This window comes from Symphodus melops, assembly GCF_947650265.1.
Source record: "Symphodus melops genome assembly, chromosome: 18".
Lineage (NCBI taxonomy): Eukaryota > Metazoa > Chordata > Actinopteri > Labriformes > Labridae > Symphodus > Symphodus melops.
This window is the reverse complement of record NC_136708.1, coordinates 15,101,196-15,123,013: the sequence shown is the minus strand read 5'-3', so window position 1 is coordinate 15,123,013 and position 21,818 is coordinate 15,101,196. Positions and strand designations below refer to the sequence as shown.

Below are 21,818 nucleotides of genomic sequence, written 5' to 3'. Positions count from 1 at the left end.
TTTTTCCCCATTTGTATCCATTTATCCTTTATCCAGTCCTTACTTATGAAAGCCAATAGAGCACTTGGCTAAATGTATATGTTAACTAGAAGTGCAAATCAGGACTGACAGGTGAGAAGGGATATAATGAAAAAAAGTAAAAATGAAGAAGACATAGGAGGAGGAAGGGTTTAAAAAAAGAGAAAAGACTAAAATTAAACAATAATCATGTTGGGATCGACACACTTACCACACACCCACAACACACAGATGCACACGCACTCAAATGCACTGTTCTAAGTGCTGTGATAATCTGTGATTCTGTCTCATCATCACAATATCAAACTGCCTTCAACATCACGCTAAATAATACATCACTCACTTCCTCACTCTGTTCCACACACACACACACATGCACACATACACTCATGTATAGTATAGTGCTGGCGAATGAATTAGATATGGCCTGACAGTCTTCAGATGAAGGGGAAGAAATGTTCAAGTCCAACAATCACATCAAAGTGCGTCCCTCGGAGCAGACAGACTAAAAAGAATCGAGTCACACCATGGTACCTTTTCCTTGCCCAACGCAAAATTCCTTCCTATAGAGCCTTCAAAGAATGAACCTTTTTTCATGGATCCCTGTGGCATTATGAGGATATATTTTATGCTTCTGTAACAAGGTTTTTGTCTTGGATCCAACGGTACAACATGTAAATCTATCCTGTCGCTCAACCTTTCTTTCAAATATCCAGCTCTGAGATGAAGCAGCAGCAGGTGATGCAGTGCAGCCCAAACAGCCTCCAGCTCCTCTTGGGCTCCTGAGGCAACAGTCCCAAGGCATTCCCAGACTAGGGGGGTTATCTGAAAAGCCCACCAACATATTCTCGGCCTACCCTCGGGACTCCTATTAGTTTTATGCGCCTGTAGTAACCCCGCAGCAAGATAACCTTGAGGCTTTCTTGTCAAATGTCTAAAGTATGTCTTCTCGTTCCGATGTAAGGAACTTTGAGCTTCTTCCACATTTCTTTCTTAAGGAGACCAAGCTTGCTTTCTTGTCCAAGGACACATCGGGCATGTTGCTGCAGGAGTCAGGGATCAAACCCTCGACCTTCCTGGTGAGAGACAACCAACTCTATCAACTGAGCCACAGCTGATGCTGTTAAAAAGTGAGGGGTAGGTGTCTATTGTTTTTAATTTCCCTCTCGATCAATAAAGTATCTGTCTATTGACTCCGACATTCATTTGTTTATTGTTCCCGATGACACATTATTGCTTCATGCTAAAGTTCATTCATGATGAAAATGCCAAGACAACAGAAGTCTTGCAAACATCTCCTAAATCTATGGGATTTTTGCTTGGATATATTTCTTTCATTATGAAATCTGATCCAGAGTCTTTGGACGACTTTGGCATCATTGAAATCTCATTTTAATTAAACAAGAAGGTCTTATGACTTTAAAGAGTCTAGTCTTATAAGTTGAACACAATACAATAATGGAAGCTTCGGTGCAGAGTTAAGATAAAATATGATAATCCTGTGTTGATCCCCAAAGGGAAAATTAGGGCATTGCAGCCACATTAAGACCAAAAAAAGCAACTTTCCCCATTATTCCTGTTTATCTTACATTATAAGCCACAGAGGTCAGTAAATTAATTTGGGTGTTCTGCTAAAAATCCAAACCTTAGAATTAAAGTTCAGAAAAGTTTGTTCAGAGTCCCAGAGAAAAGAAAGCTTAAGAAGGAAAAGTGGTGCCTGAAGGCCTCATGGAGATTGTCTGTACAAGTAGGAAGACAGTCTTCTTTTATAAATCATTATCATTTCGGAGGTTTTTCACAAACTTAAGTAAAGAAAAGGGCCGTACAGTGTGGTATAACACTGTGTATTGAGCTTTGACTTTCCTCCTCTCATCCTCACTCTTTCTGCATTTATTATGAAGTAACAGCTGCTTGTTTCTGTGATTCATGAGATTTGTGATCTGTTGCACCCCTACTAAATATAGAAACAACACGTTATGTTTCTGCAGATCAAGTGTAGATGTTTTTTGATGAAGACAAAATGAGCGAGGGACAGATAGAGACAGAGATGGACCCACACACGTACGAAAAATGAAGATTTACAAATGTCTTATTTTAGTGGTTCACATTATTACACTGTTTCATTAAGAGTAGAAAGGCTTCCATGACAATCATAAGCAGGTATTTTTCTCTGTTCTTGTCTAAAAAAATTATAATGACAAAGATAAGGTGTTACCTGTGTAAATCTAAAATCTGAATTGGCTCCAGTAAAAGATTAGACAGACGGATTACACAGACAAAGTCTGACTTGCCAAAAACTGGATGGATCATGCTTCTGAGGAAATCGCCTGTTGCTTGGTTACATTTACAGCCTGGCTGTGAGTCATGGCTAGTATGAGACTCTGAATATAGAAAGAAGATCATCAGCATTATTTATATTTTAGCAAATGCAAAGTGTGGTCCTGCTTCTTTGTCTCACTGTTGATCCCATCCCATTCCCACACATGCACACACACATAACAGCTGAAAGAACCAACAGCAGGGCCTCTTGAGATAAGTTCACTGGATGCTTTCACTGAGAGAAAAACTGGGACAGGAGTCACTCAAGGAGTCTGTAAGGACTTGTGTTGGGACCCAGAGGGTCCACTAGTTCAGGTCCCGGTGCAGACCTAAGTATGAAAGTGGGTTTGGTTGTTGGAAAGTCGCTATATATGTATATATGTATATATGTATATGTGTGTATGTATATATGTGTGTATGTGTATATATATATATATATACATATATACACACACACATATATATACAGTATATATATATACATACATATAACACTTTTCTATTCTTCTGACTTCAGTCCCATTCATACATTGGCACAGCAGGGGGAGCAATTCGAGGTGAAGTGTCTTGCCCAAGGACACATCGGACATTGTCCTCGCAGGATGGGTATTGAACCCTCGACCTTCCAGTTGAGAGACGACGACTCTACTAACTGAGCCAGAGCCACATGCATCTCTTCAATAATGCATGTCCTGTGTAAAACTAGAACTTCCCCTGTAGGGGATGAATAAACTACAGTATATAAAATAAAAAATAAAAATAAAAAAAGAATAACAGTGAAGTTTCTAAAGTCTTTCTATGTCCCACAAAAACACACAGAGAACACCAGCCAAGTAGCAAGAGGACATTTATGCCAGTGAATAAATATGGGACAAGTCCTTGGATACTGAAACAACAACAAACACACAACCATAAAACACATTCAGATATAGAAATGTATGCACTTGGACCAAAGATGTGTGAAGTCTTCAGCCAAGGCACTTTGCAAACTGTGATATTGTCATTATGGGATGCTCTAGGCGAACATAAACAAGTTCCACAAACACACAACGGAAAAGGGGCAGTGTATTCTTTTTTGGCTCAACCAGCACAAAAGTGACACCTGGTGCAACCAGTTTAATGTGCCGTGCTTTTTAAGAGATGGCTGCTCTAGCTTTACAATGACAGAGAGACTAAGCAGCAAAACTGTGCGTTCATCAAAAGAAAGAAGTAAAGTCAGAAGTGGCAGTAGGCGTTCACTTGAAGTGATCAGGGACTTCTGTAAATCAGTATGTAGCTTCTGGAAGACAAAATAGTACTCGCCCCCCTTGTTTGTTCTGTTGGGTAGCTCGGTGTAGACAGTTTTGTTCTCTTCGGTTTTATTTTCCAGAACTAACTGCCTCATTGAGGACATCAAAGTTGTTCTTATCAGTATCTAATCTGAATCTCAAACGCACACAGGACATGGTGCTCATACCAGTAGCATCTAATTCTAACCACCACTTCAACCATTCCTATCTCTTCTCTCATCTGTGAGCATGGTGTCATGCTGTTAACTCGGGCCCTGAAGGAAGAGGGCAAAAGAGGGACGCATTAGATAACCCTGGAAGGGGCCAAATCCCCTCCAGAAGTTTTGTCTTTGATCATTTTTTCCAAGCGCCTTGGGTAAAACTAAACAAATATGAGATGAATTTATATGAAATGCTACTTTTTAACTTAATGATCCAGTGTTTCGGATGAAACATATTTGCCATTAAGTTGTCCCGTTCTTGCTGAAGTGAAATAATATCAAATTAAGAGTCAATTTAGCTGCTCTGAGGATGTGACATCACTGTATCAGACCAAATTCCTTCAACTTTTATAACAGGGAGATTCACGTGTGCTGCTATTTTGTGTAATGCTTTCCTCTCTCTCCAGATTTGGAAACTTCGACAGCCTCTTGTGTTAAAGAGGAATGAACTTGTCAACCATAAAGGACTTCTTTTCTGTGCGGTATGAAAAGAAGTTTCGAAAAGGGGAAAAAAAGCAGTTCTCCTTAAAACTTTCTGAATAGTGTCTCAAAGGTTTTGAATTGAAAAAAAAGAGCATGCACTCACATCAACATGAAAAGGTATACGTTACAGATCCACGTATTAACATTTATGGTCAGTAAAAACATGTGATACATTCATTCATTAAAAAAACAGTTGATTATATAGAAAACATTTCACAAAGTGCCATTGACATTTTTAAGTCTCTAAATCCATTTGTAAATTTATCTGTAATTTGTAATGAATACACTGATTTAAATGGTGAAATAGAGGCACTTGAAAAAAAGAAGGAAAAGTCACAAAACATTGTGTTTTTAGAGAATCTGACTGTATTGATTTCTGTAGGTTAAATACATCAAACAATTGTACAAATAGGTTAAAGGCAGTATTGTTTCCAACTTGTATCTAATAAACACTGAGCAGCCCCAGGACCAAAACCAAAAAAGGTGATTGTTGACGAGTTGTCAACATACAGTTTAGATATTTATATTCAAACCTGAATAAGAGGTGTGGTTAAGTAATAGCATGACATTTTAAAATGAAAAAAAAAAAACTGTATATATTTTCCCCCCATTTAACCTATACAGCTTATTTTAATCTGTATGTATAAATCTACTTTTGACAGTTCCTCATAGTGGTTTATTATTTTATTCAACAGATACAAACATTAATGTACACAGGAACTCTCTTACCTTCATAGTTGAGTTTGAAGCCGTGTGCCGAGACGGCAAAGTCGCTGGTCAACCTCAAAGAGAAGACATTTCCGGTACTGGTGACAGGTGCAGGAACCTGGAAGCCTGTTAGCCTGTACAAACACAGTGAAGAATGTGCTGATGTTATTATCAACATATTACGAGACACATCAAGCGTCATAGAAAATAAAACAAACCCTCCTTTTGTTGACCACATAAAAGGACATACAGCTTGTTCACCTACAGCAGCAGAGAGATTAGCATATCGATTTTTTTTTTTCAGGACCAATTCAACTCAAGCATCAGCAGGAGAATATTTGAAGACGAGGAAGATATTTGGATCAGTGTTAACACTCCTGACATCTTTGATTTCACCTTTTGTCTATTGGTTGAAAAAAGTCAAAAAGTTGAAATGCGTACAAATTTAAGATTAAGTCAAAAAACCTGAGCTATTTACAATCTGTTCTTCATCTGAGTTCAGACAATAACAAGTAAGCTTTGAATACATCTTTTGTTATGTGAAGCTTTGAACAGGAAGTCTGCAATCTTTGCACAAAACGCGCAAAAACTACAGCGTCTGTCTTCCCATGTAAGGAACACAGAAGGACTTCTTGTGACTTATCCTACTATTTTTACACTCCCTGATTGCACTCCAATTTCTGAGGTTCCCTCTCACCATTACTGCTGCCTGGTGGAGGGCCTGTGAGGCAGAGCACAAACAGCTTTCCGTGATATGAAGACGTAAAGAAGGGCTGCACTAAAACACCCTTCTCAATAGGGGCTTTTAAATAAATCAGGCCGCAGGATCAAAGTGTGGCCATGAGCATGGCGCGCTGTTGTCAGCTTACCAGTAATACCCAAATGGGTTTGTGTAAAGACAGGTGAACAGAAAAACGCAGGAGTCAAACAGGATGGCAGGGTGCCTTTACAACCCATGTTTGAGTGTGCCTTCCAAACAAAAGCTACACCATACGTACATGCCCAGTTGTGTCTTCAGCTTGTCGATTGCTCCTAATTAATGGAGGCAGAAGAGAGGAGGAGGAGGAGGAGGAGGAGTGGGAGAGTGGCTTTTTTTAAGACATGGCAGATTGCCAAACCTTCTTCCTGCCACTGCGACATTTTCTGTTGTCCTCCAGCTGCACGTTTCGCTTTTTATTGTGTTTCTTCCTGCCTGCTATCTCCACTTCGTCCTTCTCTGCCTCTTTCCTTAATCCACCCGCGCCATCGTTTTCCTCTGGCATTGAGTCACACGACTTCTTCTTTTTTACTTCACTCTGTGCTCTTACACGCTACCTTCCCACTTTCCTCTCTTCCCTCTGTGGCATTTATCCACCTCGATCTCTCCACCTGTTCTTTTAGTGCTTCTCATGTCTTCGCCTGTTCCTGTTCCATCCACACAGCAACATTTTTTTTATATATACCTCCCCACCACACTTAATTTTGCCTGGCTATCTTCCAAATTCACCTCAGTCCCCTATTTTCTACCCTCTCTATGATATTGTTTTTTACTTTTTCTACTTTTCTTTTGAACCTGCAATTTATTCACTTTCTTCACTCTTCTCAGCCTAGATCCACCGTGTCTCTCTGAATGATGTCGCATAATGCAAAGAAGGCATTTTAGGAATCTTTCGAAAGAAGAAGCACTGGCAGGAGGAATATTCACTGTTCTACTTGGAACATTTTATTTATTTATTTATTTATTAAACTACATAAACTGCAGTGTTGGACACTGCATTGTTTAAAACAAAACAAAAAAACCCACCCCCTCCCTGGCCTCTGTCGACCCATCCTCTCAACTTGTATTCATTGTTTTCCCTCCTGCCTCGCTTTTATCGCTATGTGGACACATTTTACCACCCCTGTTTCATCCTCTCAGCCTCCTCTTTATTTCTTTCACCCTCTCACCGACCAGTTTTCATATTGCAATCCACTGTTCGCCCTGTGCTGACCTCTCATATCTGTTTTTTCTTCTCTGTGTGCTGCTCTTTCGTTGACACCACCAGATCCTCCTCCTTTTTCTGCTCTAATCGTAAATTGAATTTATTCCAACCTGTATGTGCCTCTTTTCACAATTATGCTAACAAACGACCTTTCTGTGCTTCAGCCCTTCATGCCTGCCTCCTTCTCTCTGAATAAATGTTGCCACTGTTTTCAGTTTCCACTGTGTCCTTTAGGTCGGCCCTTTCGCTCTTCTTGATGCTCATTTCTTCACTGACTTACTAACTTTCTTTTCTTCTGTCTCACAACTACTCCCAATACCACACAAAAAACAAATGGCGGCCCCATTCTGAAAAGCCTCAAAGCAACTCTTTAATCTCCTCCCCTGTTCCCTATATTTATCTTATCTTTATTTGTAAGGTTCTGTTACCTCCCTATTTTTTTTATTTTTCCTCTAACATCCCATCCCCTTGAATATTTTTTCTTTTTCTTTATCCTTTAGCCTCATATTTGCATCCTTTTTGTATATCTGCCATTGTGTTTGTAGCTTGTATATCTTTGCAAACAAGATGTGTTCTACCGAAAGTCATTTAAGAGAAAATGGAAAGGACAGGAAAAGAACAGTGAATGTATTCTTGGTATTGTGAGGAGCTGCTTGATAAAACACAGCCAGCATAAAAAGCCAAATACTGAGATGTGTAAATAAATCGTGAATCAATCCCCTTTTTCTCACGCTTCGACTAAAATATCTTATTTGTAATGCCTTTCATATGCAGAAACTCGTTTCAACACAAATGCACACACAAAGTACACACTGTTTTCTGTAAAAAAAAAAAAAAAGTATTTATGGGTTTTTTTGTACTGAGAGACCGATAGAACAAGGGATGCCTGATGTTTAAGGTCTGTTGTTGTGGGAGAGTGTGCACTTGTGTACATATAGAGTGCATGTGTGTGTGTGTGTGTGTGTGTGTGTGTGTGTGATGTATACAGTTGAGAGAAATCAAATTAGCCAGTGAATGGAGAACTAGCTAATATCAACGGAGTGCTTTCCCTGCTCTCTCTTTCTCTCTCCCTCGCTCTATCTCTCTCTAACTTTCTCACTCTCTCTCTATCTCTCACACACACGCGCACACGCGCACACACACACAAAGACACACTCCTCACGCTACTATTTTCTCCAAAAAAGGCAACCATGCAGTCTGCCTAATGCGATTTTCAGAGCCCCTCTCCCTGTTTCACCTCCTCTCTGTCTCTCTCTCCCCTCCCCTTGTATCTGATGATCTCTTTATTGCCAGCGGGGTAAATACATTTTTCATTATTAATACTGCATTATTACAGGGAAAAAAAGAAGTAACTGGGTTGAAGATATGAACTGTAAGAAAAACAAAGACAAATAAAACATATCACAGTTTAGGTTTGGAGTTGACAAACTATTTCTCATCTGAACTTTATTTGAACCACACTTTCAAAATGCTTCAATCAATTATTTGATTCTTCAAACAGATGCAGATACAGCTGTGTCTACATATTTGTGAGGTTATTGTATACGCTTAGTCTTGAGAGAAACCTTCTTTTAAATTCCTTTAACTATAATCTGGCATGATAACATTGACTTATTGACTAGTTTAGGTAAACATATATTAACAATTAACGATTGATTTTATTGACTTTATTCAATATTGATGATTTTGTTGAAAAATATGTTTTCATCATCGAATAAATGCAGCTTTAGCTACAAATCATCCTTTATTCATCCCAAAATGGGAAAATTTACAATTTTAGTGGATTTTTGATAAAGCTGTCGGGAGTTACAGTATTCACAGCCATTCCTTTTACCTGTTAGCCCACGTTACTTTTGTCTACCTGCCAATGTGGCCTGTAGGTCGCCAGCACTGAAAGATGATAAGATGCAAGTTTCTGAACCTGGTCAGCATCGATATGTTCTGTCATCGTTGTAGAAACTCTACAGATATTATTTAAAACGGAGTTAAGGACATCTAAAGCATTTTTATCGAAGTTGGTGTCACTCACATTAAGGCCAAAGTCATGTTTTAAATACAATCAGAATGAATGTGCAAAGGAGCTCAGTGTGTGAGTCTGTACGTTAGAATCTGTTTATTTCCCCCAGGCTAGTGTCAGCTTGTGTAGTCTGTCAGTCCCTAACCATTAAAGCAGCAGCACCAAGAGTCCCCGGGCCTGTTTGTGGTCTATGGTTGTGTTTGATATGGATGTCTACTTCAATCATGTTTTTTATTGAGTTGATACTGACCCAATGCCTGACCCCACACACCAAAATGCTCTTAACCTTCTCCTCCTGCAGTCCCTTCTTCCTGTTCCTCTGTCTATTCTTGCCTGTCCCTGCCTTTTTTTTTTGTCTGTTTCCTGACTCTTACCACTAAGACGATGTTTACTGTGTCAGTTTACCTTTTCCAACGGTCACTCTTTCCCAAGAGGCAGGTAGCTTTCTACATGTACAGAAATAAAGCCCTACCTCATAGAGCAGTGCATCTTCACTGGGCTCATGATTTGACTTGATTACAATTTGTACATTTGTATTTTGTACCTGCACGTCTTGGTTTCAGCAAGAGTAGAGGAATATGAGGACTAAGAAAAAGGTAAAAGCTTGTTATTCAAACAAAATCTGTCACTGAGGCGAAGAGAAAGATAAAGATTCTAAACTGGACCATCTTAAAAAAAATCACCTAACCAAGTTAATTTAACTTTAAAAGTGAATCACCCTTTTACCAAAAATCTGGATAAATTATATTCATGAACGATGACAGAACAGATGAAGAAGAAGTTAGCTTCTCTCGGGCCTTTTATGGGCCTCATCAGATATGCATGATGGAGTTTGACACTTATGAAGGAAGTTACAGACATTTATGTAAATTATAAAATTTTTCTTTAAAAGAAAAAAAGAAAAAAGAAGATAGACAATGCGTTAAAATATCCCAGAAAAAAAGCGATTGGTATTGGTTTCGCAGCTGCCATGGTAACGTCTGCTTGTCACAACCTCTGTCCTACAGCTGCTGACACTCACCATATTACTGCTGGGTCTGAAATTAACTTTTTAATTAGATGAACTTTTTAACTTGATGAATTTTTAAACAGCAAACATACACATCTGCTGCTTTAAACAAGAAAGCATTATATTCTGTTAAATCAATCACAGATATAAGTCACAGAGTTAATCATTTTATCAGATCAGGAAATTGAGAACCTTAAAAAACACGTTTTATTTTTTTAAATAGGTAGTTCCCAGACCCCCCATGCTACCCTCTGGACCCCCCTGCATTAACATTACAAACTAAAAACTAAAATTGATCAGAAAATAATAAATTATTATTCCACTAAACAAGCTGGTGTTGATTTCAGACCCTATACTGCAAAGTATCAATGTGAACTGTGACAACTTTGAATCGATTTTTAGTTGCCTCACGATTGATCTTTACATCCCTACCAAACATTGATCCAAGGAGCCATTTAGTTCTTTGAATAAAGTTTGTGTATAGTTCAGAAAGTATAGCATAGAATTGTTTCACTTCTCAAACTTTAAAATGTCACTACCAAATTGAAATAGTTCACCTTTAAAGGGCACATTTATATTTTTTCTTTCTTTAATTTTATATTTATGAGACTACTTTTCTGATAAAAATTGCATATCTCAAATATCCGACTTTATCCAGTGTTCTCTCTCTAAAATAAAGGCAATAAACACCGCCCCTCTAAAATAATATTCTGACAAGAAAATTGCATTCCCAAGACAGTCACCAAAATGGGGTAATAGTGACTTTGACCTCAACCATAAATACTCTAATAAATTCTGCCAGTGTAGCATTGTAGGCCAAAGAGCAATGTGTGTACTGCCCATATTCCTTGACTAACATCAATACTCAACCCTCTACGTGTTTTATTAAAGAGCATTTTTCATCTTATCAAGGTCTTCAAATCAAATGTTAAAATATATTTTCCTTCACTCTTAAGGGAGTTAAACCTTATGTAAACGCGTTAAATGTTGGTCAAAATAAGGTACATATTGGTACAGGATATAAAAAAAGCATCATCCTCTTTGAGAAAATAAAATCTGGTTTCCCCCATCCGACTCCTCCACTTCATGTCATAAGATTTATTTCCTCTGCTCATGTTCAAAGTTCAGGGTCTGTAGTGAGTGATTGATTAACATCCCCACCCAGAGTGACACACACACACACGCATACATACGCACGCACACACCACGGTCATTTTTCAGGTTACACCGTATGTGGTCAATAGTCACTGGTGTGTCTTGTAAATCAGTCATTCTTTACCCACCCAGTGTGTGTACTTCAGTGTGACTATTTATGTGTGTAAATCTGTGTGTTCTTTTGTGTTAAGGGGTCCTTGACCGTGGTGGCATGCTGTCCATTAAATTAGTCACACAGACACCTACATGCAAAAAATACTGATGCACATAAACACACATTGGCCAGGTCGCCCTTACACCCCAGTCATTGACTCGCTCCATTCATCACAGACGAGGAGTGGAAAACAGATGCACTTTTTAGCTCTCTACAGTTTCCGATATGATGAGCTAAAGAAAACAATCGAACCAGAGTCACAGTGAAAGAGAAGCATTAAACTGAACACTGAAAATACACAATTAAATAAAACCCTGTCCTATCTGAAGAGGTCAGGAAATACTTATCTAATCCAATTGAATAAAAATATTCATTCACAGTAATGTTTGGATGCACAAGTCGAGTCAGAACCAGAGACTGTATTAAGCCTGAGAGAGTTCACCCATTACTTAGTGGTGGGGGAAATAAGCAATTATAAGATGCATTGCGATGGTTTGTTGAAAGATTTTGCATCAGTGCAGGAAAGTCCATAATTATTAACGCAATGGACTGGCCACATCCGGTTTTGGGGTTGCTTTTACAGAGGTATTTATTCAAGATCAAAAAATGGGAGAACAGCTGCAGCCGAGAAACAATTTTTAAGCATGCACTTTGAAAAAGGGGTAGCTGTTTATGGGATTTTATTTGTTGCAAAGATTTTGAATAAAAGGGTTTAAATTCAGCTGATTATTTTAATAGATAAAAATGAAACACGTATATACCGTAGATCCAAAATTGAGAAGCGTCGCAGTGCATCAAAAATCGTTTGATAATCGAATCATGACCCTCTGAATTGTAACCGAAAAGAATCATGAAGAGAGTGACGATTCCCACCTCTACTGCAGAGTGGCTTGGAGTCCCATTGACGCTGGTCGCCATGCTAGAAATGCTGTCTCAACCTAACTTCCAGTCAACCTAACGGCAGGCCGCTCCATTAAATGTACTGTAACAAATACTGTATGTATGTGAGAGGAAAACCCAATTCATTACTTTGGCTGGTAAACAAAATATAGAAGCACATGGAGAATAAGTTCTTCCACCTTGAGTTAAAAGAGGATTTTGGACCCTGCTTCCGGTGCTTCTGGAGCCAGCCTCAAGCGGACGCCAGACTAACTGTAGGATTTTACGCTTCTGTATCGCCTTGTTTTTCCAACACCAGAGGTTGCAGCTTGGTCAGAATGAAGGAAAACCCAATTTACTTCCAGCAGATAGCAATCAGTGCTGCTAGCATGGCTTTGTCTCACAGTCCATATACATCCACAACAATACATGCGTGTTCAGTAAACTTTGCATCAGCCTGCATGTGCAGCCCTTGCTGAGCATATTGTGGATCAATCTGTTTGTATCCTGTGGCCTGTTTGTATGTCAGGCCATTTGTGTGTGTCTATGTGTGAGTTTGTGTCACTCATTGTCACACTTATTGCCACCCAGCAGTGCAAACACCAATCTTCTCCAATCCCCCTTAGCGTTGCTGAGATGCTTGGAGATGATAAGGCTTTTGTGGTGCATTCTGAAGGAAGGGGCACCATCGCTGGTGACAGAGGCACCATGGCTGCTCTCAGTGCAAGCCCGAGGAGAGACACTCTGACTGGGGTTGAACAGTGGATTAACCTCCCTGTCAGCCCCAGAGGTTCCAAGACAAACATGCAGAAACTCAGCCTGACATGAGCTAACTCACATTAAATGCCTGACCATTATTTTGGAATAGAGAACCTGCCCGTCGTGTTGCCTATTTATGCAGAAAATTTGGATTTTATACTTTTAGATTAAAACAAAACAACAACAAAAAACAACAACTTTGATTGCAAAACACGTTTTAAAGCAGTGATAATGAGCATTTCCAAATATGTAACACAGAGGCAAGAAAAACATATGGCACTTGCAAAGAACTGGACTTAGCGAGGGACAGATTTGGATATATTATTTGAATAATCTTCTAAATATTTCTCTCCTAATAAAGACTAGCTGTTGACTGGCGATGTTACAATACATCAAATAGCCTTAACAGGCTATGCAAACAAGTATGCTGAACAACTTGCACAAGAGATTTTTGCTTTACCTCACTCCTCACTAACATACATAAGTATTTGAATGCTACATTGATGGCAATACTAATATACTTTTATGAAGGACTTTTAACACAAAAAACGTGTTAAAAGTACTTTTACAACAACCCCTGGCCTGCTACATTTTAGCACAGAAGGTCTATAGATTCCACCAATCAAACAGCTTCCATTCATTTTAATGAAGGGAATCCTAAATCTTCAGGATGGAGGTTATAGAGATAATGATAACAGAGATTTTGCTCACTCGCTGCTTGGTCAGACTGTCATTAACTCATTAAGGCTGGTGGTTACCTTATTCACTGACGCTCACATTAACACAGAGACAAAAAAAAAACACACGCACACACATCTCTTCTGCATGTATTTTAAAGGACCTATTAGACGCACAGTGGGGAAACATCATGGATTAATGTCCCATTTTGTCTGTACTCATAACAAACAAAAACTTGCGTCTGTCACAGCTACATTTTTTTATTTTTTTTTAACTGAAACTATCAAATTCCCTCCTGGATTTATATAGTAGAACTTGGACTTGGTTTATCCCAGGAGACCTTCAATAGTAACAGTAAACAGAGTCCTTTCATTGTTGAAAAAAGAGTTGTTACTTCCACTATTAAATGATGAATGTTCAGTTCTTACTTCTCCCTCCCTCTGCTTCAGTCCCTCTTTCTCTCCATCTCTCTCGCTCTCTCATCTCTCAGGCACTTAGACAGATAGTGAGGGCTGCCCCCCTGAGCTAAAGCATGTTTAGGCTGCTGGCTAACCTATCACTTACTATTAAACCTGACATGCATACAGAGAGAGAGAGGCAAACAAACACATGAAGGCTAAGACTGGAAGGGGCGCACACATTAATGCTGCCTGTATAAAAACGTTGTCTGCATGAAAGTCCACCTGTATTTTGTAGATAGTTAGAGACAGATTGCATGTCTGCTGGTATTTAAAGGGGAGGTGTCAGGGCTGACAGCACCTTAAAGGGACAGCCAAAAGAGAAATATATATGGATGGATGGAGACCAGAAGGAAAGGGAGAATGAGATGGGATGGAAAGAGACAGGGGGAAAATGTAGGTGGAGAAATGTGAAGGGGGGAGGGGACACACACACACCAACTGTCAGACCCCCAAGTTGACACAAATGTCAGGGTGGACACGTTTCAAAAAAGGGTTTTGTAGATGAATATGATGAAAAGCGAACATACTGATTTTTGTGATTTAAAATGGTGCCCAATAGGATCAAATTGTAGTGTGTTAGTAGTATTCATCTGTGCCAACTTGCTTGCTGGGTGATAAAAATAACGCGTATATCAGTAACACTGAGCAGTCTTGAAAGTAGATTAGTAGACAATATTACCATAAATCATTTTCTCTCAACACGTTTGTTAATAACTTTATTCTTGTTCATCAAGAATACATTGAAGGTTGTACTACATATCAAACCAATTATGGAAGGAGTTTTGAAATGAGCCTCTTTGGGTTTGATTTTCTTAAAATCTTGTCCATGCGTACGAAAAACCTCTGTTTTCAAAACCACCCACCCACGTGTGGACGAGGCCTAAGAGGCAGCATACAACTACACAACGCAAAGTGTCACTCTGCGAAACAGTCTAATCTTCCACTAACACACAATAACAAATCTCACACACATGCAGCATAGCAAATGTTGGCAAAGAATCAGATACATGTATGCAGCAGTGAATGGTTGAATGTTAACATGGCGTTTTGCCTTAAGGCTTTTGGCCCATTTTTCTGTTGATGTGAAACAATTTCTTTGAGATTTAAAAAAAAAAAAAAAAAAAAGGATCCAGATTCAAAACAAAGACAACAAAACTACAGGCCTGCTTCCTAAGCTCATGGGTTTACTGTGTGAAGTTTCTGGGTGGTACAAAATGTACCTTAGGAAAAATCAGATAATCATAGGGAAATGTGGTCGGGAGGGAGAGCAGGGAGAGCTTTATATGGTTCAAGTAAGCTTAACATTGTATATTGTAAGCTTAACACGCACTCACACACATACACAGACAAAAACTGGAATTACCAATATGTTAAAAAAAGTTAAAACCCCTTCATATCTTGCTTAAGCTTTTTTTGGGTAACATTTGAGATAGAAATGCACTACAGGGTATGTCAGCAACTCATAAAGTAGCATTAAGAAGCTACTCTTCATAATTGTGTCGGTTGAGGGACGCCGTTGGCTTAGTAGTTAGTTTGTGCGCCACATGTACAGAAGCTGTAATCCATGATGCGGATTGCTCTTGTTTGATTTCGACCTAAGGCTCCTTTCCACCATGTCATTTCTCTCTCTCTCTCTCTCTCTCTCTCTCTCTCTACCTAGTGTCCATACAGTACATGCAAACATGACTTTCTGGTTCGTAAATAGCCCGTCTGCTTCTTCATCAATCCCCTTCCTCCCACTTTATGTGTACTTTGATACCAGATTGAATGCACTGACGCAAGTATAATTTACATCAAAACAGTCTTAACTAAAAATGAAAACATAAGTTTATCTATATATAGCTATGATCTAATGGGCATTCACTGAGTTAAAGCATTCTCATGTACTTTTGCATACTACATAATAGATACTGTAGGTATATACCTTTATAAAATGGTTCTGGCCTGAGTGTCTTATCTTGCACAAACCCATCGAATTCCTTGTACCTATGTAATCAATAGAAGTGGAGCGACCAGACTTCGAGATCTCAACAAAAAAAGAGGATACATTCTTTATTCACTTCTTCAAGTGTAAGCTATATCATAGCTTTGGCTCATAAGAGACATCAAAATGCCTTTTTGTGCATGAATGTCTTGAGGCTTGAGTGTGCATGTTTCCCACTGTGTGTCGTATTATGTTAGTTTTAGCCGCAGGGCTCAGGGCCTATTCTGTCATCAAGTTTTAATGTTTAATAGCACAAGGCTAGTAAACAGCACCGCGTACTGAAGACAAGGACACACAGACACGCACACACAGACATAGACAAACACACAGGCCCATGAGAGATCCTTTTGGACCTTATAACTTTAAAAAAGTCTAACAATGGTCATTATGTGGTGGAGTGACATTTTAAAAACACACACTGTATATAACGCTCATGGTCCAGTGAGGATACACAGGCTACAATGGTCAAGTGACAGGCAGTGATTAATTGATACATCAACCCTGAGGGTGTTCACGCATGTGCCTGTGTCTTAAGGTTACTACATGGTCTTTTAATTGAATTCTTGTATTTCTGTCTTAAAGGGTAATGGAGGGAGCATTAGAGCAGAGCAAAACACATTGTTCTCTCTCACTCTCGCTGTCGATGAGCTTTTATGTCTCCTAATGTGTGTCTGTCTCTGCTCTTTTCTTTTTCAGTCCCTCTAGGTAAAACATCCAAAGTGTTACTTAGATGCTAAATGGAAAGTCCAATTACATGTCCATGTATGAACACCCTCGCAATAAATCAAATGGAACCATTTCTATATTTTTTTAAAGATAAGGAAATACTTCACTGGACTGGAAACACATTGTCTTATTGATAAAAACACACATGTTTAGTGCTGTTTAATGTATGTCTAGGCAAGATAAGGATGAAGAAGATATGCAAATCATGTCACTACCCAACAAACTGTGAATTAAAAAAACAAAAAAAACCCAAAACATTATTGTGTCCATCACAAGTGGGTCGGCACAATTCATTAAATGTTCATCACCATCATGATTTTGGCCGACCCTTGGTCAGACAAATGTGATCGATGGCAATTATTTGTGATGACTTGAAAAGAACAACATCCTGCACACTACTCTTGCTAAATATCACCAATTCAAATTTCTGAGGAACGTTTCAGTTCCTCAGAAATTTTGTCGAGGGATTTTGTTATGTTTACAATACACGGTTAGCCAATTGAAAACTCTACGAGGTATTTATTGAAAAAGTTAGTATAGGAGTAGGAGTATAGTAAGCTTAAACCTTTAATGGTTACAGTGGAAATCCTTTTTCTGACCCATCAGATACTGAGTATTGAACCAGTATTGTTTTCAGGTTCAAATATTTTCAGTATTCAGTCTGATGATATGAAACAGTATCAAAAGAACATCAACATGAGAGGTCTTTATAGGCAAACAGAGGTGAGAGTTCCTTGGCACATTTTTGATTTAATAAAACAGATCAGTTGTGCAGGAAGCTGTGTATTTCTTATAATGATTATTAAAGTCTGAATCCAATTACAAACCCTCACAGGGTATTTCTATCTTACAGATCATTTTTGGCTTAAGGAATGCTACAACATGAAATAACCTTCTGCAATTAGCTTGGGTCTTTGGATAGGATAAAACTTTGCTTATTAAAAGACTAAATAGAATTTATGTTGGATTATTAAAGTAACTATTTCTGCAGTCTTTGAGCTCTGAAGCACGCCTAGTGGTGTGATATGTTAATTAAAAAAGAGATACAGAGAGAATATTTCAAGTACACTTAACTTCGCAGTTTCCATGAAGAAATGCTGAACAAGGCACACACACCAACTTTGCAGTTTTGAAGATCATACGGCTGAGACAGAAAAGAAATATGGATGGGAAAAAAAAACACACTGCGAATGAGTCATTGTTGCTGTCTCATTGTTTCTGTTTAGAGACAAACAAAAGGGAACGATTCCTCTGTCGTCCCACGTCAAAGTACCGTGCTGGATTTTCAGCACTCAGTGCAGCTCCATTGCTGTAATCATCTGCCCATACAGTTCACTCCTGAGGGATTGTGGGTGGCTGTGAGACGCATGGCAGTCAAATGTTGATGCAAAAAATGTTTGAAATAAAGAACTAAGTCCTTATTCAATCGCTAATGTACACTTTGGTACTCTAAGGGGTTTCTACAGGTTTCAAGAGCCATGACCGTCTAACAGTTATTATCCCAGCGACCTGACTAAAGGGGAAAAAAGTATTACAGGAAGAAAGACGCTACATCAGGCGTCCATTTCTGGCTCAGGTCAAAAATCTGTTTGAGGATACTAATATAAAGGACACAGTGCTGCACAGATCAGCTGATGCCATTTTAGAGACAGAGACAAGCAGACACATCAAAAGCAGATGCGCAGACAAGAAAAAAGCGCTCTGTTCAAGACAAAAGAAAAAAAAAAATGTGACAGCAAAACATGGCAGAAATCTGTCCAAGCGGTGGCGAAGATTGTATCACAAAGCTGCAACTTCTTCTGAACTCAAGTTCAGTGAGCAGAACAAAACAGAAAATATGCTTCCACTTTCCTTTTAACTTGTTTTCTCTCCCTTCTCTTACATTCAAAATCTCTGTTCTCTTTTATGCATCTCTTTCCAGTTCTCCTTTCGTTCCCCTCCAGTGTTTCCAGTCTGGCCTTCCTCTCTCTCACCCTCCCCTCTGCTTTCCTCCTTATCTCTCCCTTTACTTTTGTCTCCCTCTCTTTAATCTGTATGTATTGTCAGCCAGTGTCTCTATTTCTTCCTCCAGGGGCAGTTGGCCAGCTCTGTGGCTGATCACAGTGATCCCTCCCCGAGGAACAGTCGGCCTGACACCTTGGTGACTGCCCTGAAGGAGCTGTGTGTGCAGGTGTATATGTGTGTGTGTGTGTGAGTGTGTGTGTGTCAAGGGGCTAATGGGCAGCTTGAGGGGATTACCAGCTAAACCGCTGGGATTACTGGAATTTCTCACACACAAACACACACACACACACACATACACATACACATACACACAGTGTGAACACAGACAATCACATACACGGGACTGTCTAAATCACCCGACAGTGGAGTCATCCCAGGTATATTGGCTTACTCGTTCTGCAACCCTAGTTCTCATTAGCCTACCATCCAAAACAAACAGGGTTAAAAAGATTCAACCGTGACCAAGTCTGTGGGTCTCACCGGAGTGGCACACAACTGAGGTTTGCCACATAAAATGACAATTATTTGGACCCCCTCTATCTGTACACCTTTTGAATAGGTTACAAGTCATATTTTAAAGTTTCTACCTGTGGAGACGGCTCACAGTAAACAATATTGCAGCATGGCTTTGTAAACAATATGTTGTCTTACATGGATGGATCTATCCACTCAATGAGTTTTCAAAATTACAGCAAAAATTTGTCAAAAGAAGAAAAAAAAAAATCACATCTCCAAAAGAATTTTGTAGTTAACCTTTAATTATAATTGAGTTCTTTGCCAATTTCTTGTGTGTGTTTTCTTTTGTTCTGAATCGCAGCATGGCCTCACATATTTTTCATGCAGTCTGGTTTCCCTGGCTGATTCACCTGTCAATATTTAACATGTATTATACCTTTGGGCTTAATGACGTACAAAACATCCTATGAATTGTTAATCCTTTAGTTGAAGTTTTTCCTTTGAACCAACGCTGAAAGTCAGTTAGCATAAAACACGCTCATTGTAATGGACAAGTCATTGCTATGACGTTTAAACAGCTCCCCTTTTCTGTCATGAGACTGCAGAGACACCTCAAAAAGAATGAAGGGAGAAAAATCAATTATAGCCAGCCCCAGGTGTATTAAAATGCACGCAGACATAATCTCCACAGTGGTCACAATATGACACAAAGAACAGGAGCTCTAAAAGACTCAAGAGAGAAATATCACCTGGGGATTTGACTCCTGAATATTGTACTGCGCTGTTAATGTTATTGTAATGATTCTAATTATAATCCGAGCCAGGCTGAGCTGAAAAGAACAGAGCTGGTTATCGGTACTGAATTAATGACATTTATAGGAAGAATTGGGAGAGAAACAGGCAGAGTGAGGAGTGTGTGTGTGTGTGTGTGGGGGGGGGGGGGGTGGGGTGAATTGAAGATGTAATAATCAATTCAAATCATTCAGAGAAAGGCAGACATTGACAAAAAGACTGAGACTGGCTTTGGGGGAGAGAAATGAACTGAAAGCTGAAATTTAGACACAAAGGGATGTTATGAGGGATGAAATAAATCCATCATGAATTACATTTCAATTAACAAAGAAAACTCTTTTTTTCCCTCCCTATTTCTTTCTTTGTGTCTCTGTTAACTTCATCATAAAACACAGACAAAAAAAGAAGTAATAAGCAAAGTGTTAATGGGGAAAAATGTTTTTGTGCTCTCAGGTGGTTGAATACCATCCCTGTTGAGTCACGAATTTAATGCTGTGTGCCCTTTTTCACAACACCGCAGTCACATTAAATAGAAATATTACTGATCTCTTAAATGGCTGAAAAGAGCGTTGAAACTTCCAGTGAAATCATCCATCTATGAAGCACAAATACACTCACGCCAACAGCTATTCCCTGCACGCTGTGCCAGCCTTAGCAATTATGCACAAATCAAAGCAGGTCCACACTACATTTTTCACTCCTCAAAGCCTTCTCTTAGGGATCATTTACAACAAATTGGACACCTGAGGGACACCAGCTGGGACAAAATGTTGTTTACTGTGATAAAATATTGCGCAGACAGACTGTTTTTTTTTTTTTTTGTTTTTTTTAAATAGGATATATCAAATTGACTAGGATATCAGATAATTCATATGGAAAATATAACATACCGTTTTAGATTTAACATTGTCATTAGTCTTTACTGGTTTGGAAGGGGAATAAAAGCAAGCCTGAGCCTAAGACATTAACACAGGCAGGGTGACAACCACTGTAAAGAAGCCCATACAGGGGAGTGTTCTGTTTCTCTTCCTTGCTATCTTTTTTAACCTGAGCAAAGCTATTCGGATCTCCCAACAAATACAGACACACACACAGGCACATACACCTCCTCTTACCCCCTACAGGGCAGAACTGATGCAGGAAGAGATGAAATACCAGTACCTCAGGGGTAAACACACCTCGCTTCACACTTACACAAACTGCTCACTCACGCACACACATATAGGCTCCTTCTACATCCACACTACTTGCTTTCTTCACAAAAATTGAACTCTATTCCACTCAGTAATATTGTCCCAACATCAAAGACCATATTTGCTTATTTCCACACAAATCACACACACTGCAGTTTCCCTGTGGCTTTTATGTATGTGTGTGTTTTCCCGTTGTGCTTGTGTGCACTGGATGCAGGTCAAATCTGTATGATTGTGTGTCTAAGTTGGGTTATGTGACTGTGTATCTTTCTGTTTTTGTCTCCCATGTGTGTTCACAGATATTGGGGTGACTTATCCAGGTGTAAAATTGGTGCCGTTGAGGATTGCAGAGTCTAACTGGGTCAGGGCAGGAACAGGCATGGAAGAATAAACTAGCCTATAAATGGCACGACAGAAACATTAGATCTTGCACATCCTGTGCGCTGTGAGATGCTGTAATCTTCAGATTGATTTATTTTCTACATTTGAAGAGTACATTCTTGAGCCATGAGTATCTGTATGGGCCTGAGGCTACAATGGCCAGGCCAGTGATGTTGACAATTCAACCCTTGA

General features: G+C 39.2%; 1 protein-coding gene across 6 annotated transcripts in view; it reads right to left on the bottom strand.

Moving 5' to 3' along the window:
• csmd3b (CUB and Sushi multiple domains 3b) overlaps positions 1-21,818 on the bottom strand; it is a 311,217-nt gene that overhangs the window by 205,388 nt on the left and 84,011 nt on the right. For all 6 annotated transcript variants that reach the window (XM_079368618.1, XM_079368619.1, XM_079368620.1 and 3 more), the window contains exon 4: positions 5,039-5,151. In XM_079368618.1, the coding sequence (XP_079224744.1) occupies positions 5,039-5,151 (113 nt within the window). The remainder of the gene's footprint in view (positions 1-5,038; positions 5,152-21,818) is intronic.